This window comes from Quercus robur, chromosome 12 (assembly GCF_932294415.1).
Source record: "Quercus robur chromosome 12, dhQueRobu3.1, whole genome shotgun sequence".
NCBI classification, from domain to species: Eukaryota; Viridiplantae; Streptophyta; class Magnoliopsida; order Fagales; family Fagaceae; genus Quercus; species Quercus robur.
Genome location: NC_065545.1, coordinates 39,163,877 through 39,180,204, shown reverse-complemented (window position 1 = coordinate 39,180,204; position 16,328 = coordinate 39,163,877). Strand labels below are relative to the sequence as shown.

The 16,328-nt window shown below is 34.5% G+C and overlaps 1 protein-coding gene across 1 annotated transcript; it reads right to left on the bottom strand.

Annotated features, from left to right (window-relative positions):
* Positions 1-10,611: 10,611 nt before the first annotated feature.
* On the bottom strand, positions 10,612-12,382 carry LOC126708495 (uncharacterized). Its single transcript, XM_050408286.1, has 6 exons — positions 12,043-12,382; positions 11,712-11,855; positions 11,430-11,594; positions 11,192-11,259; positions 10,931-11,069; positions 10,612-10,829 (listed from the first exon to the last, which is right to left on the bottom strand). Exons 1-6 carry the CDS (start codon positions 12,380-12,382, stop codon positions 10,612-10,614), a joined length of 1,074 nt encoding a protein of 357 aa, XP_050264243.1.
* Positions 12,383-16,328: the final 3,946 nt, after the last annotated feature.

Below are 16,328 nucleotides of genomic sequence, written 5' to 3'. Positions count from 1 at the left end.
GACGTGAAGTTAGATCTTATCAACTATACGGTGCACCATTTTTTGGTCAGAGTAGTTGAGGTAGATGGCTTTGCTTGGTTTCTAACGTGTTTCTATGGGTGGCCAGAGACAAATTGTCGAGCTAAATCCTGGGCTTTGCTAAATCATCTCAGGTCCTTTGTAGATGGGCCTTGGTTATGCATTGGTGACTTTAACGCTATTCTTAGCTCTTCAGAAAAACTTAGTCGTCGGCCAGCTCATGCTAGACTTATGGATGATTTCAGAGAGGCACTTGAACTGAATAACCTTGCAGACTTGGGGTATCAAGGTTACCCATTTACTTGGAATAATAAAAGGCCTGGTGAAGCAAACACGAAAGAACGACTAGATCAAGCAGTAGCGACTGAAGATTGGAGAGACAAGTTCCCATTGACAACTGTGACCCACCTTTCATCTCATGCATCAGATCATGCACCTATCATTCTTCAAACACGAACTGACAGGAAGTTTCAGAATAGGAGGAACTATAGGTTTAAGTTCGAGGAATCTTGGCTTCTCTAGAATGACTGTGAAGCAGTTGTTAAGGACGCTTGGGAGAAAAGTTCTGATGGAAGTTCCACACTTTCAATCACAAAGAAGAAGATTGAGACATGTGGGGCTGAGTTGCGAACCTGGGGAGCATCGAAAACGCATCCTGATTCAGAGGAAATAAAAAGACTTCAGAAGCGGGTTGAGGAACTAAACTCTGCTGATTGTACCGTGGAGAACAGAGCAGAATTCCTAGAAGTTAGCAAGCGCCTGGATAATCTGTTAAGATAGCAGGAGATTTACTGGCATCAACAATCTCGAATTCCTTGGTTGAAGCATGGTGGCAAGAATTCAAAGTTTTTTCACTTTAAAGCTTCACAGCGGAGGCGGAGGAATTTTATACAAGGAATTAGAGACTTAGAAAATAATTGGGTGGAGGAACAGGAGGATATAGCTGATGTGGCGACCAATTACTTTGGGAATTTGTTTAGTGCAGGGGTGTGTGACCAAATTGGAGAATGTCTAAATGCAGTCTCTCACAAGGTTACTGATGATATGCGGCAAACTTTGTCCAATGAATTCACTGTAGATGAGATAAAGGCAGCTTTGTTTCAAATGGGACCCACAAAAGCTCCTAGACCCGATGGTATGAATGCCCTTTTCTACCAAAAATTTTGGCACATTGTTGGTGATAATGTAATCTTTGCTGTGTTGGATTTTTTTAATTCTGGTGTTTTGGTGCCTGAAATAAATCATACCAATATTGTGCTGATTCCCAAGGTAATGGCCCCTAAAAAAATCATATCGACCTATTAGCTTATGCAATGTGATTTATAAAATCATATCGAAGGTGTTGGCTAACAGGTTAAAGCAAGTTCTTCCACATATTATCTCTTCCACTCAAAGTGCTTTTGTTCCGGGTTGTCTTATTACTGATAATGTGTTGGTGGCATGTGAAACTCTACATTCCATGCGTGGGAGGAGGAAAGGAAAAACAGGTTTGCTTGCTCTGAAATTAGACATAAGCAAAGCTTATGATCGGGTGGAATGGGCATTCTTGCAGGGTATTATGGTAAAATTGGGCTTCCCGGATAATTGGATAAATTGGGTGATGACATGTGTGAGTACTCCCACTTTTTCTGTCCTTATTAATGGCAAACCTTTTGGACATATTACTCCATCTAGAGGGCTCCGTCAAGGAGACCCCCTTTCGCCTTATTTGTTTCTCCTATGTGCAGAAGGTTTTTCTTCTTTGCTGTTTCAAGTAGAGGTTGAGGGGCGCCTACATGGGGTTTCTATTTGCAAGCGAGCACCAAGAATCTCCCATCTACTTTTTGCTGATGACTCTTTGCTCTTCTGCCAGGCTACCCAAAAGGAAGTTAATGAGGTTAATGGGATCCCACAAACATATGCACGTGCATCGGGGCAATGCATCAATTTGGAGAAATCATCGGTTTTGTTTAGTAGTAATACACCTGAAACACAAAAGGAGTGGACAAAGGCTACCTTAGGAGTGAAGGAGGTGGAGTACTTTGAATCTTACTTGGGCTTGCCTACTTTTATTGGGCGTGCAAAATACCAGACTTTTACTTTTATAAAGGATAGAGTCTGGAAAAAACTACAAGGTTGGAAAGGAAAATTACTTTCTAGAGCGGGTAAAGAAGTGCTAATCATGGCGGTGGCTCAATCCATTCCGACCTACACAATGGGGGTATTCCAGTTACCGGCAAAGCTATGTAATGAACTCAGCGCGATGTGTGCAAGGTTTTGGTGGGGGCAAGTGGAGAATGAAAGGAAGATACATTGGAAGAGTTAGGGAGTGCTATCTCAGGCAAAGAAGGATGGTGGGATGGGCTTTCGGGACCTAAGGGCTTTCAACTTGGCTATGTTGGCCAAGAAAGGGTGGAGATTGATGCAAAGCCATGACTCTCTTTTATATCAATGTTTCAAATATCGATACTTCCCACGGTGTAATTTTTTGGAAGCTAGTGATTCACCAAATAGTTCGTTTGTCTGGAAGAGCTTAATGGCAGCCATGCCTATTTTAAAACAAGGGTGCCGTTGGAGAGTCGGGGATGGGTCCTCAATTAGAGTCATGCAGGACAGATGGATTATAAACTATCCAACCAATAAGGTCCTTCACCCTCCAGAAGAACAGGAATGGGAATGGAGAGTATCTGACCTCATAGATCAGACGTCTAGGAGTTGGGATAGGGAGCTTGTTTGGTCAAAATTTCACAGGGATGACGCTAAAGCGATATGCTGGATTCCACTGAGCCATAGAAATGTTTCGGATTCACTACTATGGCTTCACACCAAGGATGGTCGGTACTCGGTAAGGTCAAGGTATCATTTGGATAGACAAATTTTAAGGTCTGATAATTGGGCTGAATGTTCCTCAGGGTGTAGTGGCCTTGATGTGTGGGAGAAGCTGTGGAAGTTGAAGGTTCCGAATAAGGTAAAAGTCTATGGGTGGAGGGCTTGTCAAGATATTTTGCCCACAAGGGCAAACTTGGCTCGAAGGAAAATATTGGAAGATGAGCACTGTGAAGTATGCAAGACAGCTCCGGAGACTGGAATTCATGCTTTATGGGAATGTCCAGTGGCCCAGGATGTTTGGTCTGGTAGTTTGGTGAGACTGCAGAAATGTACCCAAGGTTACGATGATGTGTTACAACTTTTTGGGGAGTTACTCAACCGGTTGTCTAGAGAGGAGTTTGAATTATTTTTGACTCTGTCATGGGTTATTTGGAATCAGAGGAATGCTGTAATACATGGGGGGAAGATAAAAGATCCTGGACAGCTGTGTAAACGAGCAGAGGATTGCCTATTTGAGTACCGTCTAGCACAAGACCAGCTATCAATACCGAGTAGACAGCAGAGTGTGACTCAGTGGCAGCCCCCTCCTATCGATCGCTATAAACTGAATTTTGATGCTGCCATCTTCTCGGACTTGGGTTGTTCAGGATTTGGTGCGATTGTTCAAAATGAGCGGGGAGAAGTCATGGCGGCTTTGTCTGTTAAAGGACCTCTGGTTTGGAATAGTGAAGAAGCTGAAGCACTTGCATGTCGAAAAGCAATGGAGTTTGCCATTGACGCTGGCTTTTCTGAATTGATGATTGAAGGAGATAATGTGAATGTTATGAAAGCTATATGTTCCAACAGTATGGACAAGTCTAGATTGGGTCATGTTTTCCAGGATATCCAATGTCTTGTACACGGTCTGAGATGGAGTTCTGTCAGTTGTATTAAGCGGGGTGCTAATGTTGCAGCACATTCCTTAGCTCGCTTTGCCCGTTATGTATCTGAGGAAACAATCTGGTTAGAGGAGTGTCCTCCTCCAGCTAGTGAAGCTCTGTACCAAGATTTGTTAAGTTTTAATTGAATGAAAAGTCTGGTCCTTTTTCAAAAAAAAAAAAAAATTTAGCTTTCACCATTACTATATTTCTATTAATTGTGTTATTATTATATGTTAATGCACATAATAGTGACATTTGGTATTTAATTTATTTGAATTTAATTAATTTATTTATATACAATTTATTTTTTCTACAATTATTTATATTCATCAATAAAATAAAAGGCTATTTTTCTGCTCTAATGCAATTTTTAATTTGTTTAGAATATATATAGAATAATGGAACCAAAACCTTTGACTTCTTCTAATGTTGTCACACAATTTTTTGAAACTTCACACTTTTAAGTATATATTTTTAATTGAGTTTAAATTCTGATTTATATTTAAACCCTTCATATTTTTCATTAAATGGTAGAATAAATAGTTTCATATACAATCTCATTCATAATAAAAGCTAATATTAATAACTTTTATAACTTTCAAGATTTTATAATTAGAAAATATATATAAAATCAAAGCCTGTGGCTTTTTGTTAACTTCTAAGAATGACAAACTTTTTAGGATTTTGATAACAACGCCCTAAGGGCATTTGTTTAGGAAATACTTTTTGAAATTTTTATTTGGAAAGTAAAAAAGTAACAAGTTCTTTTTATAGTGGTATCAAAATTTTCCTTAAATGATTCATAAAGAAATGTCCTAAGGTCACCTACTAACTGAACCTAACTTTTAAAGCCTCACAATTTTATACATTAAATATATACATATATATTTATTTATCTATTTATTTATTTTTAAATTATATTCTGTATTGAAACCCTTAATTAAAATCTTGCAAAATTATATTTTAATTAAATGGTATAATATAAATAGCTCCATATACAAGCTCAATCATTGTAAAAGCTTATTAAAAACTATCATATTTTTTAAAATTTCATATTTAGAAGAAAAAAAAAGATAAAAATCATATTTTGTTAAATTTTCATGAGTTATTGACAAGGTTACTCCCAACAAATTTTGATTTAAAAGTTTAAAAAATATTTAATTTCAAAGCTAAATTCCAAAACTCACCCTCTAAGTTTAATTGTTTTTTATTTTAATCCTCTAAGTTTGTAATCTCTCATTTCAATCCTCTAAGTTTTAAAACTCCATAATTTAGTCTTCTGTTAAGTAGGCATCCATTGTTGCCGTTAAATTCTCAAAACTATGCCATGTTGCCCTAATTTAATATTTACTTCTTTATTTATTAAAAAAACTTTAATTTTTTTTATAAAAAAAAAATTGCCATACACAGTTAGTCCCCTCCCCAGTAAAATAAAATAAAAAAAATAACCCATCATCCTCAAATTCCCTACTCGATTGGGTAAGTTAAAAAAAAAAAAAAAAAAAGGATTTTCAATTTCTGTTTTTTTTATTTCATTAGTTGCAAATCAATTTCCCCTTTGAACCAAAAATATAACAGAATCCAAGTATTTTGGTGATAACTAAAATCAAGCAAACCGAGTAAAGCCTAGAGACACTGAAGTGCAGCCAAAGACGTTGAAAATACCTCCCTGGAGTTGCCGAAGTAGATTTTTTTTTGGGTTTCCTAGAGAATCTGAAAATAGGAGGGAGTTTGGATTCGAATTATAAGTGCTGCATTTGCGTTTTCTGACTTTTTTTTCTTTTTTTTTTTATTCCAACCGCACTATTTGACCAAGTCAATCGTGAACAGTGCACGGATGCACTGTTCATGGACCCACAAATTTCATTTTTCAGTCACTTTTTTATTAAAAATGGGTCCCACAACACTATTTACACATTTAAAAATTATTTTGCTATAGTGTTTTCAGTTTCAGCAAAATAAGTTCTATCCAAACAGACCCTAAATCTCTCTCTCTCTCTCTCTCTGAATTAGTGTAGGGATTTTGGGAATGATGGGTTATTATTATTTTACTAGGGAGGGGACCGTGTATGGCAATTGTTTTTTTTTTAATTTAATTTCTGGACTTTTTTATTAATTAACTTTTTTATAAATTAGAAATAAATAATAATTAAAAAAATAAATATTAAATAAGGGGGATTTAACTGCAACAGTGGATGTCTACTTAAAAAAATCTTACTCCGTTTGTTTCAATAGAAAACCTTGTATAAAGATAGTTTTTCGTATTTTCCGGTGTTTGGTAGCATAAAAAAAATATGAGTCAAAGGAAAACTATCTTTGGCCAACATAAAAGGTATGGCTTATTTTTAGAGATTGTTTTTCATTAATATTTTTTGGAAAACAACTATATCTCACAGCAAGCTAAATAAGGGAAGTTAGGAGGTTGTTTTTCAACTCATTTAAAATTGCTACCAAACATTGGAAAATGAGATAATTTTATAAAAAATGCTTCTTGGAAAATGACTCATTTTCTAGAAAATATCGTTGCTGAAACAAACAGTGCGTTAGAGAACTAAAATGCAAACCTAGAAGATTGAAATGAAAAATAGTAAAACTCAGAAGGTTAGTTTAGGAATTTGGCCTAATTTTAAATAATATAAGTGTAATGGTTATTACACATGATTTAATGAAAGAAAATGTTTCTGTTTAATTTTATAAAACCAACTTGATGAAATTTTCTCTCCCTTTTTTTTATATTAATAAATGACTTCATTGCTTATTCATTAATTAAATAGGAAAAATAGTAGGGGTAATAATAGTTAGCCTCACGGCATACAAAGTAGAGTCCAGATTTAAAAGAAATTCTAAGGAATACAAAATAAACTAAAATCTTCTATATATACAAGAAAATAATAGCTTATCAAAAAAATTAATAATAACGAAGAGTATAGAATGAGGGATGACGGATCCACTTAAGAAAACCTAACGGTACTAAATTAGTGGGCTGTCGGGGATAAGGCAACAAATGGGGGATCGGATGGATAGGGAACATGATGGACGGACTCCTCCCCATGGTAGATGGTTAGTCCCTTGATATGGACGGATTCAAGTCACATGGATGCAAGGTAGACAGATATCAAAAGCTACGTGGCACCTACATTGTTTTGAGTGGGCTCCAAAGAATTCTAAATGGAAATATCTTGCGCCCCACGATTAACCTCAGTTAGTGAAATCCCAACGTGGGAAGAATCCCATAATATATGCACATTTATGATGATCTTCTCCATAAGGAAACACCTTTCTACACAAGAAACGGAGGTCAGTTCTACACTACTATAAAAACCCCAAAACCCTCAGAAAACAAGATACTCATAATTGACCCCACTAACTCTGGCACTCTAGGGTTGTGAGAAGTTTTCTAACTTAACTTTCAGAGGGTCTTTAGCTAGTACCATACCGGTACTCTCTTAAGGTCTTCTTGTTCTGTGTTGTGCAGATATTGTCTTGAGCACGTGAGGACCGTGCAACTTACTGACGATTTTCTCCATCTTCAAATAATAATATAGGTAATTGGCGACAATTTAATGGGCTTTTTCTTTTAATTTATTTTATGTGAAGTATTATTAGTTTCTTCCAATATCCCAATGATGGTCCTCTAACACTTCTTTCCAAAACTATCAATTTGTATTTGTGTGTTTTTAACAACTTTATGAAGATTTTTCATATGCGTAGAGTATTTTAAATATAAAATAATTTTTTTAAAGAAAATTTTAAATTCTAAATAGTGTCATTTTTGTCAAATACTTCAATTCAATTTCAAACAGATTTATTTCAAACCTTACTCAAATTTGCAATCCACAACAATCGGGATCAATTTAGGACCAACTCAACACATTTTAGCACCTAAGGCAACAATTTTTAGAGGGGCATTCTCTTATTTTAAGTATTAATTGAATAAAATTTATATTTTGGTATTTTTTATTGCTTTTTGAGATGCAAGATTACTACTTATATGCTTTTTTGTTCAAGTTTTGCAAAGAATTCATTTTCAATTGGTAATATCGGCAATTTACTTAATTTTTCTTGTGATATAATCAATTTTAAATATGATTTTTTATCAATTTTTATTTTGGATAACTTTTGCCTACATACGCAAATGTAGATATGTATTGTTAGTTAATATTTTATATGTGATACATACATTAGAAAAAGAATCCAGCCTTTTTATATAACCTAATATATTAATTGGACTATTTTCATTTATTTATCAAAAGCTATTTTAAATTTTAAATTCAAATAAATCAATATAAGAAGAAATATTATGTTTGAGATGGTTATTGTCTCTCTTGGCAATATTTGACTTTAAGTATATTGAATAATGGATTTTAGTAATGAATATTTCCAAAAAAACTATTAATTTTAATTTCAATTTTGATAAAAGAGTAAGAAAAAGTTAGGTTATGTTTGATAATAGTTTTTGTTTTCTATTTTCAAAAACTTGTTTTTGAAAATATAAAGAAAAAAAATTATATTTTTTAAATCAAAAACTTGTTTGGTTAGTTGAAATTAAAAAAAAAAAATTTCTTTGAAGAAAAAAAATAGAAAATACTAAAATATGTTGTTACTAGAATTTGAACTCTAATGATAACTCATTAAATTAAACAAATTTATTAAATTAAATACGCATTTTCATTGACTTTTGAAAACTATAAATTAAAAACAGCTTTTTGCATGTTTTCAGTTTCCTTCACAAATTGAGTTTTGAGAACAGTTTTTGTTTTCTGTCTATTTTGAGTTGTCAAACAAGTTTTTAAGTCTCAATAATAGAAAATTGTTTTTGAAAACAGAAAATAAGAGGGAAAAATAGTTACCAAACATACCCTAAAGTTTTTTTTTTTTTTTTTTTTTTTTGAGAGATTGTAAATTTTGACACTCTAGTGGCACGAGTCTATTTTTTTGCGTTTTGTCAAAACCTTCATATGACCGACTTACCTTGGTTGACTAGGAAATCTAAAACAAGTTTAACTAGGAAAACACTTTAATCTGTGTTAAAATTATATATAGATTCTACCTCGCGATATATATAATCCAAAACACTAGCAACACAAACCAGTCGCTAGTAAAAAATCCAGGAATTACAATGAATTCTCCTATTCATCATCTTGCTTATAAATATCGTTCAAGCGTCCTTCCTGCAGTAGCTGTTGGTTTGAACTTGTTTTTGATACTTCGTTGTCTATATATACATCGCAATCACCGAGAAACAAAACCAAAAATCGAGAGCCATGAAATAGAAAAAGTTATGCCTGCTCTTATTAGCAACAAGAAAAACCATAAGAGAACATCAAAATATGGTGGCAGCAACCAGTGTGCGATCTGTTTGGAAGAAATCAAGGATGGTGAATGCAGCCGACTCTTTCCCAAGTGCAACCACGAATTCCATAGAACATGCATTGATACTTGGCTAATGCTTCACAAGTATACTTTTCCCGTTTGCCGTAATTCGTTAGAAGAGGAAATATTCTCTATTTCTGGAGATGATCTTGTGTGAAAGACAGACGGATTCTGTAACTTTTTATTTTTTAAGCAATACCTAGCTAGCCCTTTTGTTTATCTTTTCCTTTCTTTTCTTTTTGTTTTCATGTTTTCGTTGGATTTGAAGGGAATCAATCCCTGTTCATAGAACAATATAATTTTTCCTTTTTTTTTTTTCTTTTGTATTGCTTTTTATGAGTCTCTAAATAATTTGTTGAGAATTCATAGTCAACCCTAAAAATTTGAGATTAAGGATTGTTGTTATTGTTGCTAAGGACTTTTTTTTCAGTATTGACAAGTTGTTATACCTTGGCATTCTTTGTGACATGAGTTAAATTAAACTCTTTTCCTTGAAGGACTCTCTTTTTTCAACTTGTGATATATTTGCATTCTTTGTGACAGGAGTTATATACTCTTTCTCACAATTGCAAAATAAGTAAATAACATCCTGGAAATTTCAAAGAAAATTATTGATTTGGGTGCAGTGCATTCAAGTAGGAATGGCAACGGAGCGGGTTTCTTTATCTCCGAACCCGACCCGCCACCCGCCCCCCGTTACCCGAACTCACCCCGTTAACTAACGGTTTTTTTGCCCCCCATACCCGCCCCACCATGCCTCTTCAGGGCCCAATCTAAAGGGGCTAAACCATGACCCAATATGAAAATAATGATAATAATAAATATTAAATATTGAAAAATCAATTTTATGTTTTCTTGATTTCTCATTTTATTTTCAAAATCACAAACACAGAAATCCTAAACATTTTTCAAGATAAAATAATAAATAAATAAAATGTAAAACACTAAATAATATCACATGACTCACATTTAACCAAGGTAGTCAAAGGCGAAAGGCGCCCTTAAGGCGCCAAGGCCTTGTATCACCCAAGGCAATGAGGTGCCAAAAAGGCGCTAGCCTAAGTGAAACGAGGTGCCAGATTCTAAATATTGTTATTTTACATATAGGGTTCCAATCTAATGTATTTGATGTATAAGAATATTATATAAACAATTCTAACTCCGCTCCTAATGGATAGGAGCTGGTCTATAAAACCAATTTTTGGGTTTGAATCCCAACTAAAAAATTAGTCTATATCAAAATATCAACAGTCAACTAAGTCTAAATAATTATCAAATATCAACTAAGTCTGAATATTAACCATAAATCACCATTTAAAAATTAGTCTCCATCCAAATATCATCTAAATTTGAATATTAAACCAAAATATTGTTCATAACTTCATATTAGAAAGAAGAAAACTCCTAAACAAAACATTGAACTTCAACAAAAGCATTTGAAGATTGAACATTCTAATAGGCTAATAGCTTGAGCGTGGTTGTTAGTTTTAATCTAAAGGTCATCATCAGACTCTTCACTCAAGTTTCCATCACTTTCAAAGCCTCTTGAACCAGATTTATAACCATCAACATTCTCTTCCTCGGTCTCATCAAAGTCAAAATCTTCCTCTTCAATATTTGGTTGTAATGTTGAGGCATTTGAGCTTGCCCTTGATTTTATTTGGAATCTAGTATTCTTCCTTGGTTCTCCAACACCAACAGCTCTTGCCACTACACCCTATGTCAAACTATCATCATCATCATCAAATACCAACTCATCTTCAACATTCATAGATGGTTCAGCACCCATTTCCCTAACAACCATTCATTACTTTTATCTATTTCATCTAAGGAGATGGGATCGATAACATCACGCTTATCATATCGTGCCTTCATCTTTTGATTATACTTCACAAAGACCAGATCATTTAGTCGTTTTTGTGCAAGTCTATTCCTTCTTTTTGTGTGAATCTACAAGCATTTATGAAAACTAAGTATTAGACTATTAGTGAATTATTAAACCATTGGAATTTTCTATGAAATAAAGTAGCTCATCAAAGGATAAAATCTACTTATTATACTTAAAAACTCACCTGCTCAAACACACTCCAATTACGCTCACAATCACATGCACTACAATTCAAGCTCAAGATTTTTATAGCTAACTGTTGCAAATTCGGAGTTAAGCTCCCATACAAACTTCAACATTCAGCTATGTTAAAAAAATAAGCATCAGTAATGATATATGATATATCATAGAAGTCAAATTTTTTATTTGTAAAAAGTGCCACTATTCTAGTTATTATAAGTTAGATATAAATGCTTTCTTACCTGGAGCCCTTGTCTTTCTAGATCTTTCAGCCAATTGAATGCCAAAGAGTCCTTCAACTTTCTTATACATGGATAGCTCAACCATGATCTTGTCCTGAATTTCAGTATAAGGAACTAGTCTTTGTATACAAGCATACAATCCTGCTGTAATTTCTTCATTTGATGCTATCTTAGGATCAAAATAGAAATACTCTGGATTCAAGAAATGACCCGCTGCATGCAAAGGTCGATGTAGTTGACATTTTCATCTCTCATCAATGATTTTAAAAATATATGAATAACTTTCTTCATTCTCATTAAAAGCTTTTATAATAGCTTCTTTGGCCCTATCCATTGCCTCATATGTGTTACCCATAGCTAGTTTTCTCTCATTATCAACAAGGCAAAGAACTCGAACAAGAGAGCCCATAACTTTAAGAATGTAAACTATAGTATTCCAAAAATAAGGCATCAAAATCGTTTCTACTACTCGTTTAGCATTTGCTTCCTTTTCCCATCTACTACGAACCCACTCCTCAGAAGTAAACATGGCCCTTAGGTTATGCTTTTGCTTATAAATAGATTTTATTGTAAGATATGAAGTGCAAAATCTAATTTTTCCCAGCGCCCTAACCAGCTCTCTTTGGTTTGTGTATTCTCTCATCATATTTAACACAATGGTTGTAGATATATCCAATCAATTGAATGGCTCTTTCCAAAGTTTTTGCAATTCTAGGAATTTTCCCAATGTCCTCCAATACAAGGTCAATGCAATGTGTAGCACATGGAGTCCAATACAAATTTGGCCTTTTTGCTTCCAACAACTTCCCAGTAAACACATAATTAGATCCATTATCTGATATTACTTGGACTACATTAACCTCACCAATCTGTTCTACAAATGCATCAAGTAATTCAAAAGTTTTTTCCCCAGTTTTCATAAAAGATGATGCATCAATTGACTTCACAAACATGGTTCCATATGGGCAATTCACCAAAAAGTTCATCAAGGCCCTATTGGTTCTGTTAGGACATATGTGTTTCACTTGTTAGGAACATATGTCACTATTTTATATAATTGGTTTATCCTTTGACAAAATGCACTTTACTTGTATTTGGGTAGATTTAGGATGTGTTTAAATACTTCAAGAAACCATGTTTCAAGATCAAGTGTTGAAACCTTCAAGTCTGTCCAAGAAAACAAGCTGATAGTGCAAATTCATTAAAGCTCGACAGCTGCTCGACACCTCCTATCTGTCGAGGTTTAAGAATTTCAGAATTCTGATCTGATTTTCTTGGGATCCGTGAATATGTCTTTGGGCTTTCTTTTCTTCTAACCCTAGACATATAAAAGGATTGTTTTAAGGGCCATCAAACAGTTCACAAGTTGCACAAGCATTGAGTAAACTCTATTCAAGCAAATTGTGATTGGAGACAGTTTTTGCCCTAGTTCATTTCTTTCTCTTGAAGAAGTTGTTGTGTATGTGCACCATAAGGTTTTGTAACCAAGCATCTTCTTGATCTTTATCATGTGGATAAACTGAAGAACTTTGCAGCCAACAATCTTCTTAGTTGGTGATTGAAGTCGTGTACTGGGATCTGCACAATTGGTTAGTCACGTACTTGGGAACCGTGCATCAGAAAGGGGAACTGTCACTACAGAACAAGTCCAATTGGGTATTAGGGTAAGGGTTCAACTGTAGGTTGGTAAGGTACTTGGGATTCCTTTACTTGTAACCGCTTGTTGTGATAATAGTGGAGTTTCAGGAGTGGTGACTTGAAAATCACCCGGTGGGGTTTTTGCCGTTAGGTTTTCCCCATTCGTAAAAAAATTACCGTGTTATTTATTTTCCACTGCATAATTAGTTTATTGGTAATTTGTTTGTACTACCACGCGTTTGCATGATAAATTGATTAATTAATAACTTGGCTAATTATTAATTAATTTCTATCACAATGGGTCATTCAATTTGTGGCCTATCAGGTTCTACTAGTCCACCCATCAGACATAATAGAATAGTCATATTTCCTCCAAGATCCCTTGTAATCACTCAATAACTCATTTGTGTAAGCCACCTCCTTTTTAAGAAAGCTTCATATTTGGAACATACTGCCCAATAGCTTCAACTGCCCATTTACATTCATCTAAACGAGCAACATTGAATGGTATACCGACTAGATAAAATAGCCGACCAATATACTAACAAGCTTGTGCTCTTTTCTCTTTGTCAAGTTTATCATTGATGTTAGTTTGCTTCATCTTACCATGTTTCCTAAGCGCAACCACTTTTTTTGGCTTTAATGTCACAAAAGAATCCATGGGACCTTTCAATTTTTTAGACTTTGACATTAATTTCACAGTTTTCACTTGGGTGCTACTGCCAACCCCTCTCTTACTAGAGCATGATTTTTTCCCTTTTTGGATAACTTCTACTTCCTCTACCTCATCATCATCTACACCCTCAATTTCAATCATATTATCTATATCATTTAAATCAGGCATCTTGTCATAGTTCTCCTTCTCACTCTTCTTCTCTGCCATATAATGCGCAAGCTCTTCTCTAACATGATCAAGACATTTTAAATACTTTGTAGTGTTTTTAAAATTCCCCACTTGATGCTGCTTTGCTCTATGTATCCCTCTCTTTGTGACTTTATTACAAAAGAGGCAAGTCATTGAATTTTTGTCTTCAACATTAGCTAAATAATTATATTTCCATCTCGGATCTTTTCTCTTCCCATTATCTGAAGTCATTCTACATATAAAAAAAAAATAAAACTCAATACAATACATTTAATAGGATTCTACATTAAGCTAACTATGTATCATTTACTGTGGTTTAAGCTCTAAAAATTGAGTGAAGTAATGAGTTCGAGAAAAGGGAAAAATACAGGAAAAGAAAATAAAGAAAAAGATAGGGGAGATTTGCTGTGAGATAGTCAGAGTTCGAGAAAAAAAAAATAGAGAATGAAAAGTTGTTGGAGATAGTCAGAGTCCAAAAGAGAAGGGTAAGGGAAAAAAAAGCAGAGAAAAAACAAAGATGAGAGAGTTGCTGGAGACAGTCAAAGTCCAATAGAGAAGGGTAAATGAAAAAAAAAAAAAAAAAAAAAAAAAAAGAGAGAGAGAAGGGAGAGAGTTGCTGGAGATAGAGAATCCAAGAGAGAAGAGAAAAGGAAAAAAAAAAAGTAGAGAAGAAATAGAGAGGAAATAGTTGCATGCTCTAAAAGTGTGGACACAAAGCATAGGAAAAAATTATCGAGGCTGAGAGAGAGAGAGAGAGAGAGAGTAAAATAAATAAATAAAAATTAAAATTAAAAAAAAAAAACTAAAAGAATAGGAAAAAATTACCTGATGTTGGTTGACTGCCAGCAACCACTAGCCCATTCTCTTCCAAACCCTAGAAGAAGAAGAAAGACCCACTGCTTTGCTCTAAAAGTTGATGAAGAGGAGTGGTTCTCGAAATTTCTTTTTGGATCTTTTGTTTTATGCTTTTTTTATATTAATTTATTTGATAGTGGGTGACAGCTCATCCCCACTAAGGTAACAGTTATAAAACCAACCTTACACCCCTTTAAATTTACAAAACATACCATTAATGGCTTTAAAATGAAAAATTTACTCAAGCGCTTGCCTCTCGCCTAACAAAATATATCTGGGCAAGCACCTAAGCTCCGGAGGTGAGCACCTCACTAAAGGTGCCTCGCCTCTGTGCCTTTGAGGTGCTTTTCTGGTGCCTCTCCTTGCCCAGGTGCCTAGGCGAGCACCCGAAACGCCTTTGACTACACTGCATTTAACAACGAATAAATTATAAATAATAAACATTCATTGATGAAATTTTATAAAAATTAAAAAATAAAAAGTCAAAAGTAAAACCTTGAGATTCACAGCTTTGGCAATGAGAGAGGAAATGAACCCAAAAAAAAAAGGATGGAGAACAGGAAGGAAGGAGCGGTTGAGTGAGGCTGTGAGGCGGTGGCTGAGCAAGAGCGTGACCGCAAGAGGAGTGGCTGAGTGAAGCCGTGAGAGGGGTGGCTGACTAGCTGAGTAAGGTCATGAGGAGGCGGTTGAGTGAGAGTGAGAGTGAGAGATTAAGAGTGAGGGGGGCAGCTGAAGGTGAAGGAGAGGAGAAGATTCAGATAGGTTAGGATTAGGGTTTGAAAAATAGAAAATACGGTATATATAGTTAGGGTTTTTTAATAATATAATATGTATACGAGTCAGGTTCTGGGGCGGGTATGACTAATACCCACACTCACCCTATTGTTTCATGGGTTGAGTAAAACCCACCCCATTAGGGTCAAGTTGGGTACCCGCAGGTCAGGAAATTTTTGACATTCCTACGTTCAAGGGAAGAAAAAGGTAGGGTCTTTAAGTATAATTGTGTAGCTATAAAGAGAAGCTCCCTGTGGTCTTCATCGTTGATTATTAAGACCTTTTAGGAGGTCTTTAGGTTACTTGTTTGACAAGGAATTTATCATATTTAACTATTTAGTATATAAAAAATAGAACTAAGCACGCATTTGGTTGTGGTGATTATTAGGGGATAGAAAGGAAAACTAATGAGAGAAAATGTGAAGGAAAAATTGATTTTTCTGTGTTTGGTTCAAAGGAGGAAAGGGGTGAAAATAAAAGGTCATATGTTTTCTCCAAGCCCACCAAAAATCAATCTCCCCTGGGGGAGAAAACGAGAAGAAAGGAGGTGTAAATGGAAAATGACTCATCTAACTATTTTCCATAATTAATAATGTGTATTTTTTTTTTATCAAATTGTAGATTTTTTATTTTTCTTTCTCTTTTTGCTTGATGTTTTATTAGTTGTGGTTAGTTTTTAAGATTTATAATAACTAAAAATTTATTCTCATAAACAATTAAAAAATTAGTTCTTATGTAACTAGAACATAATAATAAATTAAAAAAAT

Excerpts from the sequence above, each read along its gene's own strand:
- LOC126708495 (XM_050408286.1), bottom strand. The coding sequence starts at position 12,382 with ATGTTTGTGAAGTCAATTGATGCATCATCTTTTATGAAAACTGGGGAA. Across the intron at positions 11,260-11,429 it reads TAGAAAGACAAGGGCTCCAG|CTATAAAAATCTTGAGCTTG; the intron begins GTAAGAAAGCAT and ends TGCAACAGTTAG. Across the intron at positions 11,070-11,191 it reads ATTGGAGTGTGTTTGAGCAG|ATTCACACAAAAAGAAGGAA; the intron begins GTGAGTTTTTAA and ends AAATGCTTGTAG.